We start from the raw sequence: 22,887 nt of genomic DNA, 5'->3' as shown, positions 1-22,887 counted from the left end.
GACAAGTAACTAAGCACACTACAGTACATTCAACAATATCCCAGAATGTGTGTGCTGTAGCTGAGAATAAAAATTAATTTTGCAAATTGTTAAACATGTTTCCTAGTGCTGCCTAAAAATGATGAGGATAATGTTCTCTTCTGTTGCCCTGTTCAATGTTGTGTATATATGATTAACACTTGATCAGCTACCTGGGTTCTTCTTTTGGTTTGTGAGTGTTGTTATTTAGAGACACGTTCATAAAAGCTTATATAAGTGCTCTTTAGTGTTTATGTAATTCAGGCCTCTTTTCAGTGTACAGCAGTGAGGCCAGAATAAGAGCTCGTGAGTATTTGGTGCCTTGGTTGGCTTGCATAATCTTGGAGTTAGAAGATAAATTGCCTGTCACTGAGGTTGGCCTTTAGATGTTCCAGATTTTCTGAGTGTACGTTGCTGCTGCTGCTGCTGCTGCTGCTTTTTAAATGTGGGCTTCCTGCATTTTTTTGGTGTTGCCTCTTCCCCTACCATCTTACTTTAGCTATTATTTCCCCTTGGATTCATTCTTGGCTAGGTCTTGAAAAATGCACATGCTGCTCTTCTGTGTAGGAATCAGAGTCGTAAAAAGTAGCATTAACAGACAATGTCTCTGACAGTTGTGGAAGCAAGTGGAAGTCTGACAAGAGTGAGAATGAAATTGAGAAGACAGTAATTGGCAAAAAGGAAATGAAGTGACAGTGAGATGATAAGTGTAGGCAAAAGCAGTGTACTTGTTCTGAATCCTAGAACTCCTTTTCTGTATGAGAGGTTGTTGAGGATGGTGCTCTGATTTCACGTACAGAGGAGTAATACATCTGGGTCCTATTGCCTTCTATGATAATCAGAAAGAGTAGCTCTGTCAGTGCATTTGGACTTTGTAGGTGTGTCATCTTATGTAATCATTATGTAATTAGTTCTTTGTTAGGCCTTTCCAGAGTGGGAGGGACCTAAAGCTACTGAACTGCCAGAAGGCTTGAGACTGCTCTTTAATTAGCTGGCTTGATGAAAGCTTCAGAGGTTTTCAGACTTGGGACCGTCTCCCTCCCCATCCTTAGTGAGAGGTGAATTTATTTGATTATTTTGTGTATGCAGATAGAACCTGGAAGAGTCACACTTGCATTGTTTTCACATCTTTGGTCAGTAGTGAATTGGGTTTCTCTTTTCTTCTTGTTTTTGCAAAGAATTTGTCACTGGAGCAATACAAGTTCTCCTAATTTCTAGTCTGCATTTTGTTCAATACAGGAATTTTCATACATTTGCATATTGCAGGAGATGTTGTAGGAAATGCATTTTTCTCCTTCTGGTAACTCCCAATATCTTCATTTAGTTGTGCAGAGCAATTTTCCTCCTCTTTTTAGGTAAATTACATTCCTATGGCAACTAGCAAAGCTGCTTGCATGGACACACAACAGGAAATTGTTATCACTTTCAGCTTCTTTAAACTTTGGGTTCTCAACAGTGAAGTGAGCAGCTTCTAGGGAAAATTCCTTCCACTTCGTACACACATTTTTATTTTTTGGTTATGCAGGAGGTTAGAATGCCTTATCTCAGTTGGTGTAATACAGACAACAACATACCTCTCTATTTGTGCTAATAAATATTCTAAATTCCCTGTTTGGGGCCTGATTCCTCTCACTGGAATCCCACACTTGGTTGTCTTAAAATGCATGTCATGGTTGTCTCTGTTTTTGCCACGCCTCTTTTTCAATAATTCATATTGGGGCACATGTCTGAGTCAGGAGTTGAGTTATTATCGATCCCTGCTTAAGACATAGTATGTTACTGTACCTTATGTGTGTCCATCCAGTACCTTAGGTACTGTGACATGTTGAGGCTGTTGTTTTAAAATAGCTAATGGTATTATAGCCAAAGTGGACTGCGTGAATCATGGACAAGAAATCTGTTACACTCAATGCTCTACCAGCCTAATTTTTTGTGTTGGTGTGGATGTGGAGAGGTACTGTTATGTTTTTCAAGTGAGATATTTAAAGCAGTACTGGAGGGTTAGAAAAGAAGTTGAAAACCCTTTGCAGTTTGATCTGTTGGCTGTGAAATTTGTCTCAGGGACAGGGTGCCCCTGCCAACTGAAATATGGCAGGTGGATACCAGAGACCTTTTCAACAGTGTCCTCCCAGATATGGTGGAATGACCTCCCCAGAGCATCTTTCCTGGTGCCTGCATAATGGACTTTCCAGCAGGACATGAAGCCCCTTAAAACATTTCCCAGGCATTTTAATATTTTAAAAGCCTTGGCTTTTTTCTTTAGCTCTCATGTGTTCATATGTTTTGCATTCTGCTGGATTTAGTTAGATTTGTACTGAGGCTGGCTTTATTCTGTTTACTATTAGTGCAAGTTTTTATTTATTTTTAAATGGTTTCTAACTTTTCTTGTTAACCGTCTAGAGGGTGTGGTTGATTAGGTCTTATGCAAGTGATGTAAATAAACAATAAGCAAATTTTGAGTTGCAGAGGGCTCTGAGACACACTCCAGAGCAGGGGTGGGAACTCTGGTCTGTGGGTCTAATTAGGCCTGGCATAGGTCACAGTTTGGCTGACAATGCCATTTCCCCCAAACCATAACCACCCAGCCCCACACCTGATGGAGGGGCAGGTAAGGATATGGCTACAAAAGAAACATTGGGAGCTTAAAGTTGGTTCCAAATTGTTCCTTTGTAAGTGGGACTCACTGACAGCACTGACAGAGCTTTTATTGATAGAGTCTAGAGCACACCTGGAGTTCACCTGGCACTGCTGGCTAAACCAACCAAGGTGCTGCAGGAGGGGCTAGTATTACATGGTTTGGCCTATACCTGCAATAGAATGTACAGTAGTAGTATAATGTAGGCTGTACCACTTTAAACTACAGCCAGCATTATGTTTAAATGTTCTTCAATATAAAGAACTCCCTAGAAGCACAAAACAGCTCCCTCTTCCCTCAAAATGGCATATAGCAGTGAGAGAAATGGCCCATTTCTTGCTGTTCTAGTTGCAAGGAGCTTTGTGTTATTTGTTCTGTTTACCTTGAGAAGCTATTTAAAAAAAATGTATTTCCCCGTGCCTGCAATCTGATGTAGCATTCTGTCATTTCATTCTTCTGGATGTCTAAACCAACCCTTACCCAGAATCTATTTTCAGGCAAGATATGTAGTTAAAGATGCACAAACATATGCATCTGGCATGTTGTATCTGACCCACTGTCAGGCAGAGGTTACTTTTGTCCTAATAAGAATTCACCCCATAGAGGGGGAAATGGTGGAAAAGCAGTATATTGGGAAGGACAAAATGACGGGAGATCTAAGTTGGAAAGTTTTGAAGTTTTTGTGTGTGTTTGGCTGCCCATTGGTTAGGCTGATATCACAGAAGGCAATTGCTCCCTCATCCCACTCCAGGTTAACAGGAAATTGGTAGAGCCATGGGTAGCAGGGTTGTACAGAAGAGAAGAGATGTGCATGTAAGAAGTAGGTATAGCCTTTTGTTTTTTGTTTTATTATTATTTTATCACGGTCGGAAGAAGGGATCAGAACTACCAAGACGAATATTCCACTGGGTCCCAGGGTTTTTATCTATTTCTGATTTCTGAAAATACTCATTAAATAAAATACGTTAAGGGAATGTGTGTTAGCTGTAGCTGTCTGCTTCTAATATTGGATTCTTCAGCCCTTCAGAATTCTGCATGAACTATGCCTTTGTTTTTGACTCTGGAGAAGTCATTGGTTTAATGACTCATCCTGCAGAATATGGTCATGTGTGCTGCTATTGCTGCTTCCTGTTGCCCTATTTTATCCAACCTTTTGATCTAGTTATATAATTGTGAATGAAAGGGAAAAGCCATGGGTGTAAAATCACTTTGTATAATATCACCATACTATTTGACTTAATATTCCAGAGAAATGTTATTTAACATGGGTAGCAGAGTTCTAGTCTGATAACTTCCAAGAAATTAGACTCTCTTCCCAGTACTGGGATTCCTTGGGGTAAATGAGTGCAATCTGTGGGCTTGTTTGTTGTGACATTTCTGTTGCCTCATGCTTCCCTGAAGGCGTGTCTGTACGTACTAGAAAATGTATCAAGTTCAAGGAATGACCTAGCTTTTGCTTCCTCTGTGTGTGTTTCTGTGTGTGAGAGAGAGAGAAGAGAAGAGAAGAGAAGAGAGGAGAGGTCAGGTTTGGTTCAGCTGCACTTGTTCCTTATGGGAATGTAAAATTATAGAGCAAATAGGTGCTGTTTGCACTTAGATCATTTCATTTAAAATGCTTTGCCATGATATGAAGGGGTTCTGAGTCTTTAGGTACTATCTGAGAGTCCAAAGCAGTCAGCTTTTTGGCTAATGAAACAGATTTTTGGCATGCATTGAGCCCTTGACAATGCAGCTCCACTATGTTCTGTTATTTTAACACATGGCAGTTGTCCACATGTGACCATTCAAATGTAACATTTATGGAAGTGGAGCTGCTTCCATATAGTTTAAGGGTGAGGAACTTTTCTGTCCAGACCTTAGTCTCCCCAAACCCTGGCAGGCCCAAATTGGCAGGTGGGTGGTCAGTCACCTGATGTCATAGTGACATCTGCTCCTTAAACTCACATTCTTTTGTGTGTTGACTTCCATGCTGCTTGTTAAACCTCTGAAAACTGGAGTGCTAAAGAGTAATGCAAAGCTGCTTGGAAAGGGGCTTTCAAGGGGCTGCTCTTTGAACCTCTGGTTCCATTCAGTAGAAACCGCTTCCTATTCCTTGAAGAAGCCTCTCTCCTATGGCCCATCAGCTGATGGATGGGAGCAAGCCTTGCTCCAGCAAAGGAACAAAATGGGAGCTTACTTTAACCTCTGATTGTTCCTTTGAAGTCCCGCCCTATTTAGCACCTGACACATGATGTTGCGTGGCTTCCCAGAAATAGCTTAGCGGGCCATGCTTGACCCACAAACCGGAGGTTCTCCACTCCTGACATAGTTCAACTCCACACCATTCCATCAGGAAAACCTCAGCAGGCAGGATATCATGGTTATTTAAGAGGTAACTGTGGCCATGGCATAGTAATTACGTCAGTTCCACTCATGTCTGGTGTGTGTGTGTGTGTGTGTGTGTACATACAAACAACACACACACACATAAGTACATATGTATCATTTTGCTCAAGTGGCATTGGACCATGTGGCAGCTGTCATAAATGTCCAACCTATTGCCAGAACTCAAATTCTTTTGTGAGTGAGGGTGTCTACAAAATAAGTTTGGAAACTTGGGTTTTCATCATCTTAAGGACTGATAAAGCTCAAGAAGTTATTTGGCTTCTTGGTTTGAATTAGCACATGTGGAAAGAGCGAGAGCGAGAGAGAAATAGTTGATTTTGTACAACTTACTCTAACTTTCTTTGTTTCAGACCAGTCCCATGAAGCGGTGTTTGGCAGTGATCTTGTTCAACATGGTGAAGATGGGGAATGGCAACGCTCTACTTCAACTACCTCATCTCAGAGTGAACAGGCAGAGAAACTGTTGCAGAATCAGCACAAGAGCCTGGCCTCTGAGGACACCAAAAAGAAGAGGGCTCAGAAACCTTCTCATATGAGGAGGAACATAAGGTGAACAGCATTTTTAAAAAATGTGTACAGGATTTGAGTAGTAATTGCCAGATTGTCATTATCAGTGTTGTTTATTACTGTCCCTTGAACCCAACTTAGGATGGTGTGTTCAAGAGCTGTAGACATATGCTAAAATGGAAATGAAATGATACTGCTGAAGGGGAAGATCACAGGTTTGGTGGTTATTACAAGGAAAATATTGAAACACAAATTTAGAAGGCAAATAGATAGATCATTGATGATTGATGATAGATCCCTTGAGAATATTCTCACAGAATCCCATGAAAGAGTGGCAATAATCTGATGCTCCTTCCTTTGAACCAACAGCACTTTTGGAGCTTTAATTAGCATTACATGCTTTTAAAAATTATTTTGCAATTCTTTTTTTCCAGGAAGTGTGTTATCCACAGCAATATACAGTGGTACCTTGGTTCCCTAACTTAATCCGTTCCAGAAGTCTGTTCCAAAACCAAAGCCTTCTAAAACGAAGGTGTGCTTTCCCATAGAAAGTAATGCAAAATGGATCAAGCCATTCCAGACTTGTAAAAATAACCCCTAAAACAGCAATTTAACATGAATTTTACTATCTAACCATTGATCCATAAAATGAAAGCAATAATCAATGTACTGTACTATAAAATAAATAAGACAGTATTGTAGATGATAAAAATTAAAATTATTATTTTTTCTTACGTGCACTGATGATAGTCATTGTTTGGATGGGGGGCAGTTATACAATCAATCAATCAGTAGCTGAAATGGGTTCCACACAGTCACGAAAACAAGTCACAAGCCACAGTCACAAGTCAGTCCCATAAAACAAAGAACAAGTCACAGTAAAAAAAAAAAAGGAAAAAGCCACACAAACATAAACACAAAAAATAGCAAAAACTAAAGCTCCAAATATCACCTCTGTGTTGCCTGGGTGCTTGGGACTCAACCAGCCAACAGACTCAACAGGAAGCCTCTGATTAGCAGTAGGGGACTCAATTTACAAACGGAACACACTCAACAGGAAGCAGAACATGTTCAGCTTCCAAGGCAAATTTCGCAAACCAGAACAACTACTTCCGGGTTTGCAGTGTTATGTTTCCAAGTTGTTCATAATCTAAGCTGTTTTAAAACCAATTACCAATGTAATAATCTTGATAGTAGAGAGCATTAGGACTGTGGCCCATATCTGGTAACACCAAAATTTCCCTCTGCCTTTTCTTCTGGAATGACAAGCTCATAGGTGAGTTACCAGGCCAGCAAAACTATGTAGCTATATAGACCAGTTAAATCACATAGGTCCTACGCTACTTCGCTCTGTTTTAGATAACTTTATTTATAGCAAAGGGATCTCCCCCCCCTCCCCGTTTAGCAGTGTGCCCCCTGTAAAGCCATGCCATACTTCAAATGTCAAACCACTTGGGGTATTTATATTAGCCTTTTATTTTTAAAACAAAATGTTTTCTACCTCTTTGCAACTCGAAGACATGTGAATGTGACCCATTTCCTGTATATGCTAACTTGCATGCATACTTAGCTTCAAGCCGCTGTAGTACAGCCCATATTTACCTGCAACTTATTTCCTCCAACCTTTCAATTAAAACTTTCAGAATCAGATATATTAATCTCTTCAATGCCAGCCCCTTCCTACAGTAGTATAAAATTAAGCACTTGCCCTGCGGCTGTAAGTGAATTGTCTCTACTGAAATACTACCTGTGGTGTTCTTGGGCCTTCCTGTAACTTTCCTTCTGAAAAAGCTGTGCACCAGGTTTTGTTTTATTTTATTCCAGTTGGCAAAATGAAGCTAACAGAAGCTGCATAGATAAACTTTGTTTTTGAAGTAATATGTTCTCTGTTTGTGCATTCAGGAAGCTACTGCGGGAGGACCAGTTGGAAGCTGTGACAAAAGCAGCCCAGCAGGAGGAGTTGGAAAGAAGGAAGCGACTTGAGCAGCAAAGGAAGGAGTATCAAGCCAGCATCCCCACAGTACCCTTAGAGTTTCTCCCAGGTAAACAGTGATGATGGTGACTACTTCTGAACCTACCTGAAGACAAGTACTATCTTCAGTCCTCCCCACAGGCTAAACTTGCTGCACCAAAGAAGGCTTAGATAAACTCTTGCATTTATATTTCATCTTCCTTCCAAGGCAATTACAGTGTGGCATACATGGTTTCTACCCACCCTCCCTTTATCCTCATCCTGTGAAAATAGACTTGGCCGGCCTTCGGACACTGATTGTGCTTGATGGCTGAATTTGATAGGTTACCTTAGTATCAGGGATGCGGGTGGTGCTGTGGTCTAAACCACTGAGCCTCTTTGGCTTGCCAATCGGAAGGTCGGCGGTTCAAATCCCCACGACGAAGTGAGCTCCCATTGCTCTGTCCCAGCTCCTGCCAACCTAGCAGTTCGAAAGCATGCCAGTGCAAGTAGATAAATAGGTATCGCTGCGGCAGGAAGGTAAATGGCATTTCTGTGCGCTCTGGCTTCCGTCACAGTGTTCCCTTGTGCCAGAAGCGGTTTCATCATGCTGGCCACATGACCCGGAAAGCTGTCTGTGGACAAACACTGGCTCCCTTGGCCATGACCTCATAGTCAAGTTTGACTGGACTTAACCATCCAGGGGTCCTTTATCTTTTTACCGTTTTTACTTTGGTATTTAAACCCCTGCACAAGTACTGTAGGAATGGCTGCAGTACATCAGTCCTTGTGGTTTCTTAGCGTTGTTGTATACCTGTCAAATGTTATACAACTATTTTTCATGTTAAGTAAGGCTTACTTTTAATAAAAGATGGGCTCATTACCATCATCTTTAATGTAAGTCAAAAGTCTGTGGTCAAAGTAATGGCCTGTGGTACTATCAAATGCAGAGCTATTCAGAGTGAGTTCAGGTTATGCTGAGAAGGAGGAAAGAGTGGTAAAGTAATGAACATTTTTTTGTGTTTACTACTTCTTAAGATTTTAGCAGTTGATTAGAGGCTTTTTATGCAATTGTTTGATCTTGTTCTTAAATAACAGCTTGATGTTATTTTTAAGGCCACAGTACTTTGCACACTTACTTGGGAGTAAGCACCATAGAATATTTTGAGTAACCATGCTTTTTTATACTTTTTTACTTAAAAAAAAAAGGTTTTCTGGAATTGCAGAAAAACATTTTATTCAGGTTTTTTTTTAAAGAACAATATTAAGTGATCTAGCTATAAGTTAAACGTAAGTTAAAGCAGTGTTAATTTCAAAACAACTTTGTATATCAACTCTAACTTGGGTAAGCAAAAAACCAGTTAAAAGTCAGTAGTGTTTAGGTAAGTGAATGAGGTGGGTGTTTTTTGTTTCATATCCTCCCTCTGGGTTGTTTAGCATTCTTTATTATTGTTTACTGTTTTGGTTTAGAGGAGATTGCTTTAAGAACTGCAGAGGTTGCTCAGCTTTCCCCTCAAGTATTATCTGAAGACGTCATCTGCTTAGACAGTACCAGCAGTGGCAGTGAGGATGACTCCAAAGGAAGACTCCATAGCATTAAAGATGGTAAGAACAGATAGTAATCACTTGGCATTCTCTCACTGTGCCCAACAACATTTTCGTATCCCCTTTCTCCATGCAGCCCCAGCCCCACCTCCAATGCTGTTCCAGAGAGTCTCCCAGCCCTCTAAAAAGCTGGGTGGGGGGGAGGGCACTGAGAAGGGGGAATTGGTGAAAATCCCCATATCCCCTCCAGCAGAGCTCTCTGTAAATAGAGTGCCACCCATGGGTAGTTTGAATCCAGTCTAGTTTATAGATGAATATATGCAATATATTATAGAATCGATAGTTGCATATGTATGTAGGTTTATATTTATTTGCATAAGCAGCTAGTCATTGCAATTTGTGTACAAAAATGCAAACATGAACACAATTTAACAGGTAAAATTTCCATAGTAATTTTAAAAGCACCAGCCATTGCAATTTGTTTATAAAGTACAAATATATATATATATATATATATATATATATATATATATATATATATATATATGGAACAGGTAAGATTTCTAAACAAAATTAAAATTAAAAAGTAAACAATTGAAAACTCTGCATAGTTGTGGCCCTTATCTTAATGTCATTTGATAGAAATTTTGCTGTCACTAGCTTACCTTGATTTGCAAGGAAAAATCAGCTGACTCTCAGCTGAATGCCCCAGCTAAGATAATAGTGTTGGAATAATTAATTCTTTACATAAGTCTCTGTACGAAGAGCAAAATAGCAGTGCATGGGCCACTGTTTCTGTATTACTATCACCACATGGACATACAGTTATGGAAGGGAGTTCCCTTAAAGCAGGCATCCCCAAACTACGGCCCCCCAGATGTTTTGGCCTACAACTCCCATGATCCCTAGCTAACAGGACCAGTGGTCGGGGAAGATGGGAATTGTAGTCCAAAACATCTGGAGGGCCGAAGTTTGGGGATGCCTGCCTTGAAGCAACCATCAAATACTGCTGAAAGAAGCACATTTAGTCATGCTCTCAAGAGAAAGGTCTATATCAGGCTTCCTCAATCTCGGCCCTCCAGATGTTTTTGGCCTACAACCCCCATGATCCCTAGCTAGCAGGACCAGTGGTCAGGGATGATGGGAATTGTATTGAGGAAGCCTGGTCTATATTTTAGAATCACTAGATCCTATAGATAAACCACCATTGTATCGGAGGCTAGTTAAAAAACAGTCATACCAGGGACATAGTTTTCTCATTGCTGGCAAATTGTTCCATTCAGTATCAAACTGGCATTGCCTCAATAGGCTTTTCTGAGACCTAAACTTGGTTGTTGTGAATAACCAAGAAAGCATAACCTTAAATCGAACTGCTTTTGGTGTGAATCAAGCGAGAAGCAATCCAGTAGGGGTGAAATTAAAGAAGAGCCAAAAGTTAAAGATTCTGATCCAGGCCTGTGTGGCAGTAGAGAGGAGACCAACTTCAAATTGCACAGCATCACAATATATCAATGAATAGATTGATTTGTAGATGGATATCTATTTCTGATTTTTGCATATGTAAAATCACCGACATGAAAATTACGCTTGTCTTTTACTTGATCTCTCCACGTACTCTGCAATTATTTCATGAAAGCAGTGCTCATGTGTCTTCATTCCCCCCCCCCCATTTCTCTCTCTCTCTAGTTTAAAATAGAGCAAAATGAAAGAATTGCAAGATACTGTAGTTTAATATTCAGTTACTGGATATGCCTGCACTAAGTTTGTCAGCATGATTAGTTACATTTTTAAACCTTCATAATTTATTACTTTGCTTAGTTTTCTACCGTAGAGAGAAGAGGAAATGAAGGCCCAGGAACAGATACCGTGTTTCCCACATTTTAAGACACCGTCTTATTGCTTTTTTCCCTCAAAAAACCACAGGGTGGCTTATTTTTGGTGGCATGTCTTATTTTTTTTACGTTATTACAGTTTTTACAGCACCTTAAGGTCTTCTTAGCCGGGCCAGGCTGCTGGCTCGGGGCACTGCTGGGCACTGCGCGCCATGCTGCTGGGCTGTCTGAGCGCTGCTGGGCGCTTTGAGCAGCTGGGCGCTCCGCGCGCTCCAGCAGCCATTTCCAGGCGGCGGGACGGCGACGGCGAGGCCGCTGGCTCTGGCGCTGAGCTCCGGGGCTGCTCGGCGTTCCGCGCGCTCCAGCAGCCGTTTCCGGGCGGCGGGGCGGCGGAGCGTCGGCGGCCGGGTGGAGGCGAGGCCGCTGGCTCTGGCCCTCAGCTCCGGGGCTGCTGGGCGCTCCGCGCGCTCCAGCAGCCATTTCCGGGTGGCGGGGCGGCGGCGGCGGCTGGATGGAGCTGAGGCCGCTTGCTCTGGCGCTCGGCTCCGGGGCTGCTGGGCGCTCCGTGCGCTCCAGCAGCCGTTTCCGGGCGGCGGGACGGCGGCGGCTGGATGGAGCTGAGGCCGCTTGCTCTGGCGCTCGGCTCCGGGGCTGCTGGGCGCTCCGTGCGCTCCAGCAGCCGTTTCCGGGCGGCGGGACGGCGGCGGCTGGATGGAGCTGAGGCCGCTTGCTCTGGCGCTCGGCTCCGGGGCTGCTGGGCGCTCCGTGCGCTCCAGCAGCCGTTTCCGGGCGGCGGGACGGCGGCGGCTGGATGGAGCTGAGGCCGCTTGCTCTGGCGCTCGGCTCCGGGGCTGCTGGGCGCTCCGCGCGCTCCAGCAGCTGTTTCCGGGCGGCGGGGCGGCGGCGGCTGGATGGAGCTGAGGCCGCTTGCTCTGGCGCTCAGCTCCGGGGCTGCTGGGCGCTCCGTGCGCTCCAGCAGCCGTTTCCGGGCGGCGGGACGGCGGTGGCTGGATGGAGCTGAGGCCGCTGGCTCTGGCGCTCGGCTCCGGGGCTGCTGGGCGCTCCGCGCGCTCCAGCAGCCATTTCCGGGTGGCGGGGCGGCGGCGGCTGGATGGAGCTGAGGCCGCTTGCTCTGGCGCTCGGCTCCGGGGCTGCTGGGCGCTCCGTGCGCTCCAGCAGCTGTTTCCGGGTGGTGGGACGGCGGCGGCCGGATGGAGGCGAGGCCGCTGGCTCTGGCGCTCGGCTCCGGGGCTGCTGGGCGCTCCGCGCGCTCCAGCAGCCGGTTCCGGGCGGCGGAACAGCAGGCCTCCTCGGCCAGGCAGAAGCAGGGCCGCTGGCTCCGGTGCTCCTGGGTGCTCCAAGCTGCTGGGCTAGAAACTAGAAACTGGGCTAGAAGCAACAGAGGCCCGGCCGCTGGCTCAGCTCTCCGCCCGCGCTGCTGCAGGCATGGAGATACACTATGTCTTATTTTCGGGGTATGGCTTATCTTTCGCAAATGCTTAAAATTGCTGCCCTGGCTTACTTTATGACTACGTATTAAAAAGGGGGAAACACGGTAGTTCAATATGTACATTACAAATGAGATAAAAATACGATTGAGGTGCTAATCTCCCACATCTGGTTGTCTTACAGAAGTGATAGAATTAAGTTCAGGAGAAGATGAATCCCTCCAGATTGTAGACAGCAGCGACTCTGGCAATGAAGGGGATGAAGATGCTACTGAAGAGAGCAGTGGTGCTCACGTGAATGATGCTCTAAACCAGTTAGATGCTTCAGGACAAGTAATTGTCAACATAAACCACCCACCAAATGAAGAAGACATTTACCTGGCTCCTCAACTTGCACGAGCTGTAAAACCACACCAGGTACTGGAGATGTTCAGTCTGGACATAAAAAGGACTTCAGCAACTTTCTTTTCAGAAGCTGTACTTTGGTGTAGCATGCACTGATAAATCTGAGCCCTTGTCATGTTGCATATGTACGTGACGAAATGCATATACAGCATAGCAGTTTGTTGCGTTCCCATCCATAATCTCTTTGGCATTGTTTGTTACTCTTTCCAGATTGGTGGTATCCGCTTCCTGTATGATAATCTGGTGGAATCCTTGGAAAGATTTAAAACCAGCAGTGGGTTTGGCTGTATCTTAGCTCATAGCATGGGGCTGGGCAAGACCCTCCAGGTCATCTCTTTTTTGGATGTACTTTTCCGGCACATTGAGGCGAAGACTGTCTTGGCCATTGTACCCGTAAGTAGACTGGGCAGAAGAGTGTGTTGGTTCTGTTTGTGTGGTGTTGGAGGGAGTAAGGAGGAGGAAGGGCCCTTCAAAACTGAGAGCAAGCTCTGGTGTCTCTTGGCTTCCATTTCCCACCACTTAATTATACCCATTTTAGGATTACATAGAGAGGCTAAGTTCTTGCACTGAAGAGCAGATGCAGGAGATACCATGTGCTTTTCCTTAGCTATCCCCTTACCCTTTTCCACCACATATCTCTCTCTCTCTCTCTCTCTCTCTCTCTCTCTCTCTCTCTCTCTCTCTCTCTCTCTCTCTCTCTCTCTCTCTCTCTCCCCCACACACACACTTGAGAAGACTTGTATTTGTTACATCCTTTAAAAACCAGTTGAGTTACATGTGAATAAATACTCGCATGAACTTGAACCTGAAAAGCTGGTTTTGTCCTTGAATCCTCAGAGTTCTGTGGTCTTTGCTTCAGAATCCTAACTGGTGTATCTCACACTTCCCATCACCCTCTTTTCTTACAGGTAAACACTCTTCAAAACTGGCTAGCTGAGTTCAACATGTGGCTTCCAGCACCAGAAGCCCTTCCTGCTGACTGTGATCCAAAAGAGATTCAGCCTCGTACCTTCAAAGTCCATATCTTGAATGATGAACACAAGTAAGTGCAATTAATTCCCTTACACAGGTGTTGCGTAGAGCTGTTACTGCTGTTTATACCCTGCCTTTTGGCCCTTGAAGGTCCTCAAAGCAGCTTGCATAAGTGAACAAAACTGCTTAAATAAACCTTTGTATGCAAAATGGCTGATAAAAATTAATATAACAGTAAATATAACAGGTAAAAGCACCTTTCATTAAACCATCACCATAGGGCTTATAGGCACATTATTTTAGTTAACAATCAAGTTAGCTTGATTGTAGTAAAATCTCTAAGCAGCTTACAAGAAATTTTTAAATTATCAATAGCAAAGTTAAAAATAACTAACTAAAACCATTTAAAAGATGATGAAATTTAACATTGGACTAAAAAGCAATTAAAACTTTGATGGTGTTTCCTGCTTGGCAGGGGGTTGGACTGGATGGCCCTTGTGGTCTCTTCCAACTCTACGATTCTATGATTCTATGAAAACACATCAACATCTGTGTGTTCAGATAGGCATTTCTAAACAAAATGTTTTAAGCAGGCACGGAAAAGAGTACAGTGAAGGTGCCTGTCTGAAGTCAGTAGACAGGGAGTTACAAAATGTACAGTAGGTGCTGCACACTACAGTGGAACCTCTGGTTACATACCGCTCTGATATGTACAGTAACTTTCAGGTTACAAACACTGCAAACCTGGAAGTGTATTCTACCAGGTTTCGCCATGTGCACATGCGCAGAAGTGCTCTATCGCGCTGTGCGCGCATGCAGAAGCGGCCCCCAGAATGAATTAAATCCGTAACCAGAGGGTCCACTGTACTCTTAAATGTTTTCCAAAACTGTGCTGTCTTGACTTGCCTCCTGAAAGCTGAAACTGATTGGCTTCATGGGAACTAAGTCTACATGATCTAAGTCTACAGAGAGAAAATAATTCCACAGAGATCCTGCACCAGCAACTTAATGCAAACATAAATTAATTGGAAGAAATTAAATTAAATTAATTAAATGTTCATGGAGACTAACCCTGGCCAATAGTTGTGGTTCATCGGCCATATTTTGACCCAGCTTCCAAAATTTTGCATAAAATTTTAATCTGCAAGGACCTGTTGGCATAAAACAGTTCTATGGCAAAATAAAAAAATTCCTTCAGTAGCACCTTAAAGACCAACTAAGTTTATATTTTGGTATGAGCTTTCGTGTGCATGCACACTTCAGATACACTAGAAACAGAAGTGTCAGACCCTATATATATACAGAGGGTGGTGGGGGTGGGTGGGAATGGGTGATGGGCTGATGGGAGTGGTAAACCTGTAGATGGCCGTTAATGGCTGCTGGTGGCTGCAATTAGTCCTGGGCTGAGGTGCTAAAGAAAGCTTGATCATGCATAATGAGATAAGAATCCGATGTCTCTATTCATCCCAGGTGCTTCCATGGTTTTAAGCTTGGTAATGATTTCCAATTCAGCAACTTCTCTTTCCAGTCTGTTCCTGAAATTTCTCTGTAATAAAACAGCTGCTTTGAGATCTTGTATAGAATACCCTGGGAGATTGAAGTGTTCTCCTACTGGTTTTTCAGTCTTATGGTTCCTGATGTCAGTTCTATGGCAGTTATCTTATGGAATAAACACTATCATTTTTCTGTTTGTTCAGATCCTGAATATCTGTTGCAATCATCTCAATTCTAGCAGAACAATTCCTCATTTGTAGTATATACTCATTGTTTTCTGATCCTAATAAATGCTTTCTTGTCTCAAACTGTACCGTTAGCTTATCTAAAGGAGTTGCAGGCAGGCTGGGCTGTGCAAATTATTTCCTCACCCTTCCTATGGCACTTTGAATGGTATTAAGAAGCAACAGACTAAGCCACAACCAGTCTCCAGTTTGTGCAGCAGAAAAAGTAAACTGTCCCACCTTGTGAGTGGCTGTCAGTGGCAGGGAAAAACAGGTCATCCTTTAATTTTTCTGAAATGGCTGTTGTTTGCATGATTAGGTTCCATGCCTTAAGCACAATATGATCATATAGCTTTGCCCTCTTTCTTAAGCATTGGTTTGGCCTTGCCTCCCTAATACTATCTATAGCAAACAGAACTGTCGGTGAACTTTCTCACTGTTTATGAAACTTCAGAATGCTTAAGTGATGTTGGGACTCACTATGACAACATTTGAGAGCCACTGTTTTACATGCTTTCAGCACACACCTGTCTTTTGTTGAATTCACCTGTTTCAGAAGCACCAGCACAGTTTTCCTTCTGATTGGTACGTTTGTTTTTTTTTTCTCTACAGGACCACAGCAGCTCGTGCCAAAGTGGTAACTGATTGGGTGACTGATGGCGGTGTGTTGCTGATGGGTTATGAGATGTATCGTCTCCTTTCATTGAAAAAATCCTTTGCCACAGGCAGAAAGAAAAAAAGCAAAAAACAGACTGGCCCTGTCATTATAGATTTGGATGAAGAGGATCGTCAGCAGGAGCTTTTAAAAGGTTCAGAGCCTTTTGTCTTTTAAAACTCTTAATTTTACTTCCATTCTAATAGATGCAATCCTTAGATAGTTCTTTTTACTAATATGAGGACACGGGGAAAATTATTAACCAAAAATTGTTTAGAAACAGAGGCCCTATTATATTTATCTCTAACATAGATTGAATGGACAGGTGTTCTATGAAGTGTCTCACTGGGAATTTTAAACAAGAGCCATGGTAATCCTCGCCTAAGCCATTGAAGAAGGTTTCAGTGTCCTTCTGTCACCAGTGTCCGTCTTCAGATTGGAATGGCTATCACTATAATCCATTCATGTTTTCTGACCTATACATTTTCCTTTACTGGATTTTTCACTTACTTTTTTTTTTGCATTAATCAAGAATTGTGAACAACAGCTTCCTGTGTTGCTTTTTTTTGTTTGTTCAGGAATCGAGAAAGCTTTGTCCCGCCCTGGGCCAGATGTGGTGATTTGTGATGAGGGACATCGGATAAAGAATTGCCATGCTAGCACCTCTCAGGCATTGAAGAGCATCCGATCTCGGCGACGGGTGGTACTCACTGGCTACCCTCTGCAGAACAACCTAATTGAGTATTGGTGTATGGTGGACTTCGTCCGTCCCGACTTTCTTGGTACCCGGCAGGAGTTCAGTAACATGTTTGAGCGCCCCATCCTGAATGGACAGTGTATTGATAGCACCCCTCAGGATGTTCGCCTCATGAGGTATCGCAGTCACGTCCTGCACAGCCTGCTGGAGGGCTTTGTACAAAGGTGAGGCCACATCAGATTGCCAGCACCTTAGTTTTTCTCAACAATTCTTTTGAGCCTTGTGCTGAGCCACATTGTTGAGTACTGCGAGTCAGTTCAGTAAACTGGACTTTTGGATCTGAAAACAGAAACCTATCATGATCAGCTAATGTCTGCTGGGTCGGAACCTACCATCATCAGAGAAATGCTATGTCAGAGTTAGAAACAAATTATTTTGAAGGTTGACCGTGGTTTTTTGAGTTGGCATTTTGTCAAATTGTTGAATTGCATTTGTGAGTTGAGACATTATTTTTCCACTTTTAAGTTTTGTCTTGACACCCAGCCCAAACCGCCTGATGATCTCTCCCAGCGGCTTCAGGTAGATGTTAAAAAGCATGGGGGAGAGGACAGAACCCTGAGGCACCCCACAAGTGAGGGCCCAGGGGTCTGAACACTCATCCCCCACCACCACTTTCTGGACATGGCCCAGGAGGAAGGAGCGGAACCACTGTATAACAGTGCCCCCAGCTCCCAGCTCCTCTAGACGGTCCAGAAGGATGTTATGATCGATTGTATCAAAAGCCGCTGAGAGATCCAGCAGAACCAGGAAACAGCTCTCACCTTTGTCCCTAGCCCGCCGGAGATCATCAACCAGCATGACCAAGGCAGTTTCAGTCCCATGGTGAGGCCTGAATCCCGATTGGAAGGGATCCAAATGGTCTGCATCCTCCAGGCATGCCTGGAGTTGTTCAGCAACCACCTGCTCAATCACCTTGCCCAAGAATGGAACGTGCTGTTAAATCTAGTGCAGTGTTGTGAATAGCAGCCTGCTTGTGTAACATTTTCCATCCAAGCTTATGAATGTAATTTACAAAGATCTGACAATTGCAAGCTCAGTTTGAGTTGTGTATTGCTGTAGATTAAATTTTTACTCAAATGTCCAATTGGGAAGTTATAGCAATCCCAGAGGCACGGCTCAAATCTTGCAGTGGCCTAAGAAGAACAATTGTCCACTTCCATCAATGAGCGCAAACAACAAAGCATCTTGTGGTTCTCTGTTGTTGTTTAGTCGTGTCTGACTCTTCGTGACCCCATGGACCATAGCACGCCAGGCACTCCTGTCTTCCACTGCCTCCCGCAGTTAGGTCAAACTCATGTTCGTAGCTTCAAGAACACTGTCCAACCATCTCATCCTCTTGTGGTTCTCTACAGACGTACAAATTTATTATGGCATACGCTTTTATGGCTTACAGTCTATTTCATCCGTGAATGCTTATTTCAGGGGCGGCTAACCTTTTTTGAGTGGAGGATTGACCCATGGGGCATGTCAAAATGGATGTGACCAAAGAGTAAAAGTGGCAACGGTCAATAATAATAAAGATTTTTTTAAAAAACAAACCTTTTTTTGTTTGTAAGGGTGTGTGTCAGCATCCCCTTTTTGCATTATAGAATCACAGCAGGGAACCTGCTGGAATAGGGGTTGGCAAGGTTTACCGGCCATGGGCTGGATCACTCCCACAGAGATCGTCCATGGGCTGGACTGGAGCAGCGTGATGCCAGAAATCGCGTCTGCGCATGCCCAGACGCTGAAAATTGTGCCTGCGCAGAAGCAATTTTTGGCGTCTGGACATGCGCAGATGCGATTTCTGGTATCTGCGCATGCACTGATGCCATTTCCGGTGCCACTCGGTGAGTCCCCGCACCGCGCTGGTTTAGCGCAGTGCATGTGGGACTTGCCAAGCGGGTGGCTCAGTTTGCAGGTGGCTTGTGGGGCGATAAAACGATATTCATGGGCTGCATCCAGTCCATGGGCTGCACGTTGCCGACCCCTGGGCTGGAATGTACAGCAATTTTTTAAAATTAGAAATTGTGGCGGGAGCTTGAAGGGACACAAATTATTTGGCAGCAGTACATCACAGCACGGGACCTATGGGAGCAATCATAATTATAGTATAGTATAGTATAGTATAGTATAGTATAGTATAGTATAGTATAGTATAGTAATAGTTTAAACACATTTTAAAGTAATTATTACTTTTAAAAAAGTGGAGGGGACTTCTGGCATCATGACATCGCAGTAAGAAATACACAGGAACAGGCAATATTTTTTAAAAAGCTAATGAAAACATTTTCTTAAAATGACAAATTTGGGAGGGCACTTAGGGCCACAAAGAAGCTTTTTGGGGGGATGGGGGCAGGTACAGTGCCTAGGCTAGCAACCCCCAGCTTCTATCATGATGAATTTTGAAGTCTTTGTGATGCCACAGGACTCTAAATAACCTAAGAAAGGCCCTGCTGGATCAGGCCAGTGGCCCATCTAGTCCAGCATCCTTTGCTCACAGTGGCCAACCAGATGCCTGTGGGAAACCAGGGAGCAGAACCTGAGCGCAACAGGGCTTTCTCCACTTGTGATTCCCAGCAACTGGTATTCAGAGGCATATTATCTCCCAGCAGTGGAGGTACAGCATTGTGGCAAGTAGAGACTTAACATGGGAACCCCCCCCCCCCTAGAAATTACAAGTGTTTCTCATGCTTGAGATCTTGTCATTATCATTAATAAATCACACATAAAGTTAGGTGATCTGTGCTTTCCCTCCTCAGTAGTACAGCAGGGAAGTTACATTTTGTCCTTAAGTCCACTGCAGAGACTGCAGACTGAGCACTCCCTCTCCTGACCTTCTTCTTTTTGACTGATTTTGTAGGCGAGGGCACAATGTCTTGAAAGTTCAGCTTCCCTACAAGGAAGAGCATGTCATCTTAGTGCGTTTGTCAAAGATCCAGCGGGCTCTTTACACTGAGTTCATGAACCGGTTTCGTGATGCAGGCAACAGTGGCTGGCTGGGACTGAATCCACTCAAGGCTTTCTGTGTCTGTTGCAAGGTATGTCTAAACAGGAAAGAGACTGATGTTTTGTGTGGGGTCCATGGAAAGGGGAGGAATTCCATACGAATGTATCGACGTTCTATAGCATTGTGGTGATACTGAATAGCACAGTTGTCATCTTTTGAGACCAAGCTCCTACTGGGAAGTACGGAATATTTCCTGAGTGAGAAAGATTTGTAAAATAAAAAAAATTCCTTCAGTAGCACCTTAAAGACCAACTAAGTTTTTATTTTGGTATGAGCTTTCGTGTGCATGCACACTTCTTCAGATACAGTGAAATGGAACTTCCATTTCACTGTATCTGAAGAAGTGTGCATGCACACGAAAGCTCATACCAAAATAAAAACTTAGTTGGTCTTTAAGGTGCTACTGAAGGAATTTTTTTTATTTTACTTCGATCCAGACCAACACGGCTACCTACCTGTAACCAGAAAGATTTGTGTTACGGTGGTTTGGCTTGGAGTATCTTGATTACAGTTCTTTGTCTGACCACAGACTAATTAGTAGCATGAGAAGATGTTGGACACACTTCCTTTTGAGAGGCTCAGTGGTCAAGCATCTTGCTTTGCAAGCAGAAGATTCCAGGCTGCAATCCCTTTGGTGGCATGGGCTTTTCGTGGAGTTGCTGTTTCCCATTCTCAGCCCCTTGAGTAGTAGAGCAACAAATGGCTAAAGATAAATAAAATAGCCACAAGTCCCAGGAAATAAAAAACTACCTAGACATTAATAAATGGAATTTCTGAAGTATTTTAGACTAAATGGTTGCAGAGTAACCTGCCATCTCCTTTCAGATCTGGAATCACCCTGATGTGCTATATGAAGCATTACAGAAAGAGAATTTGGCTAATGAGCAGGACCTGGATGTGGATGACCTCGGCACGGCCAGTACCAATTCACGCTGCCAGTCACAGGGAATGAAAGTCAAAACAGAGAACAATGCTTTGGCATCACCAATTGGGGAAGCGACCAACAGCAAATACATTCAGGGCATTGGCTTCAATCCCTTTCAGGAAAGAGCCAATCAGGTTGTAACGTATGAGTGGGTGAGTACTAGCATCAAAACTTCCAATGTGATTGATTCCTTCCTCCCTTTTCCTCAAGCCTAAAGAAAGATTCTTAGGTTGGAACAGGCTCTTTTACTGCGCACTGTTTGAATCTGGTAATTTTGCCCATATTTCCTGGAATAATTAGCCAATGTGCTGCTTCTCAAATTGCTCAGTCCAATTCAATATGTACTTGGATCTGAAATAATACATAACAGTATACTGCTGTGAGTCGCCACTTTAGTTGAGGTATCTCATGCTAATAATCCCCAGGTATGAAAGACAGGGTGGATATTAAATTATCTGTCCAGGGATCAATTATTATTATGTTTTGCCTCTTTTTGAATGACTTGTGACATAATGTTGTGTGAAAGATTTGTTTCTGAATAGAAAGTGTGTTTTTCACATGTCATTTACGCCCATTGCCTTGGTTTCTGATCACGTTTAGGAAGTTAGGGAGTATTAAGTAGTGGATTGGTGAACTGGGATACAGCAGCAAACTCTGTTCATGATGGTACTGAATGTTCCCGTTTTACCCACAGGCGAAAGACATCCTTTGTGATTACCAGACAGGAGTTTTGCAAAATTCGCCTAAGATGGTGTTGCTGTTTCATCTTGTGGACGAGAGTGTGAAACTTGGAGACAAATTATTAGTCTTCAGGTACGGGGCCATTACATTACTTTGGATCTTGTTCCTGCTGTAGAGTCTTGCTAAATGTGACTAAATACAATTGACTCCAATCCAGCTGTTTATAAAAAAAACAAAACCAGACCTTAAAGCAGGTTTCTCAGTAATCCTGGGCAACAAAGTCCGCTGCAGAAGACAATTATCTCTCTGTGTATGTTTTCTTCACAATTTCATGGCTGCCAGTGAAGAATGCTTGGAAATTACAGCGCCCTGGCCATTCCGGGGCCTAGGAAAGTGACCACATTACTACTGTCCTTTAAAGAGCTATCTGGTTGTCACTTGGTTTTGAGGCCTAATTCAATGTGCTGATGTTAACATTTACATCCTTAAATCATCTATGCCTAGTTATTTGTTAGAAACACCATTCTCATATATTCCTCCCAGTGTTCTGAGGAGGCCCTGTTGCAAAAGCTCTTGATGTCTGAAGTATAATGGGTCTTCTCGGTTGTGGCATCCCATCCTTCCCATTCTTTATCCAGGGATTCCTACTCTTTTATGTTTTTCATAAAATGATTAAGCTTCTCTTCTGTAAGTTCAACCAGCTTGTTAGATTTCGGGTATTAAGATTTAGATTCAAATATGTTTTGGTTGTTCTGCAGGATAATTTTAATACTGATTTTATTGTGAGCTGCTTTTGACCAAAGAGAGAAGTATTGAATGTAAATCTGCTTTTTGATTTGGCAGATCCACTGGGTTGGGTCCAGGCTCAGTTATTCCTAGAGATGACTCCCTTGAACTTGTTAGCCAACTATGGCTGCAGTCCTAACCCCACCTGCCCTTGGAATAAGTCCCTGCAGTATTCAGCAGAACTTACTTCTGAGTAGACTTTGTTAGGATCGTGCTGAAAGTCTGAATCCACCCATTGTCTGTTCTGTCCTCAATTGATAGCATAATATTTTCTATTTTCATCATTCTTTCAAATATATTTTAAAAATAAAGAGCCTTGGATTCCTGCCTGTGCCTCATGCATGTGTTGCAGATGAGAAGTGTGTTAAATTATGTGAAACAGAACATTGTTTATTATAAGCTGCCAGGGTGCAGACTGGCTTTTGCACTTGTAAATAGGATCTCCTTTTTTCTTTTCAAATTATACTGTGGATTTTTTAAAAAATCTTTCATTTATCCTTCTGAGTAGAGTTCTTTGTCTCTTGCAGCCAAAGCCTTTCCACGTTGTCTGTCATTGAGGATTTCTTGGCAAAGAGACCAGTGCCTTCTATTCCAGGCTTGGAATCACAAGGAATCCATAATTGGGTCCGAAATGTGAATTATTATCGTAAGTACAGCATGTCCTTCCATCATCTGGAG

At 43.2% G+C, this 22,887-nt stretch overlaps 1 protein-coding gene across 3 annotated transcripts in view; it reads left to right on the top strand.

Moving 5' to 3' along the window:
* The window catches only part of RAD54L2 (RAD54 like 2), a 63,844-nt gene that overhangs the window by 27,003 nt on the left and 13,954 nt on the right, over nucleotides 1-22,887 (top strand). For all 3 annotated transcript variants that reach the window (XM_035106070.2, XM_060271524.1, XM_035106072.2), the window contains 12 exons: nucleotides 5,389-5,587; nucleotides 7,448-7,587; nucleotides 8,967-9,101; nucleotides 12,506-12,738; nucleotides 12,937-13,119; nucleotides 13,635-13,768; nucleotides 16,029-16,225; nucleotides 16,650-16,992; nucleotides 19,671-19,848; nucleotides 20,643-20,894; nucleotides 21,437-21,555; nucleotides 22,737-22,855. In XM_035106070.2, the coding sequence (XP_034961961.2) occupies nucleotides 5,389-5,587; nucleotides 7,448-7,587; nucleotides 8,967-9,101; nucleotides 12,506-12,738; nucleotides 12,937-13,119; nucleotides 13,635-13,768; nucleotides 16,029-16,225; nucleotides 16,650-16,992; nucleotides 19,671-19,848; nucleotides 20,643-20,894; nucleotides 21,437-21,555; nucleotides 22,737-22,855 (2,232 nt within the window). The remainder of the gene's footprint in view (nucleotides 1-5,388; nucleotides 5,588-7,447; nucleotides 7,588-8,966; nucleotides 9,102-12,505; nucleotides 12,739-12,936; nucleotides 13,120-13,634; nucleotides 13,769-16,028; nucleotides 16,226-16,649; nucleotides 16,993-19,670; nucleotides 19,849-20,642; nucleotides 20,895-21,436; nucleotides 21,556-22,736; nucleotides 22,856-22,887) is intronic.

This window comes from Zootoca vivipara, chromosome 2, assembly GCF_963506605.1.
Source record: "Zootoca vivipara chromosome 2, rZooViv1.1, whole genome shotgun sequence".
NCBI classification, from domain to species: Eukaryota; Metazoa; Chordata; class Lepidosauria; order Squamata; family Lacertidae; genus Zootoca; species Zootoca vivipara.
This window is presented reverse-complemented; position numbering and strand designations above follow the sequence as displayed.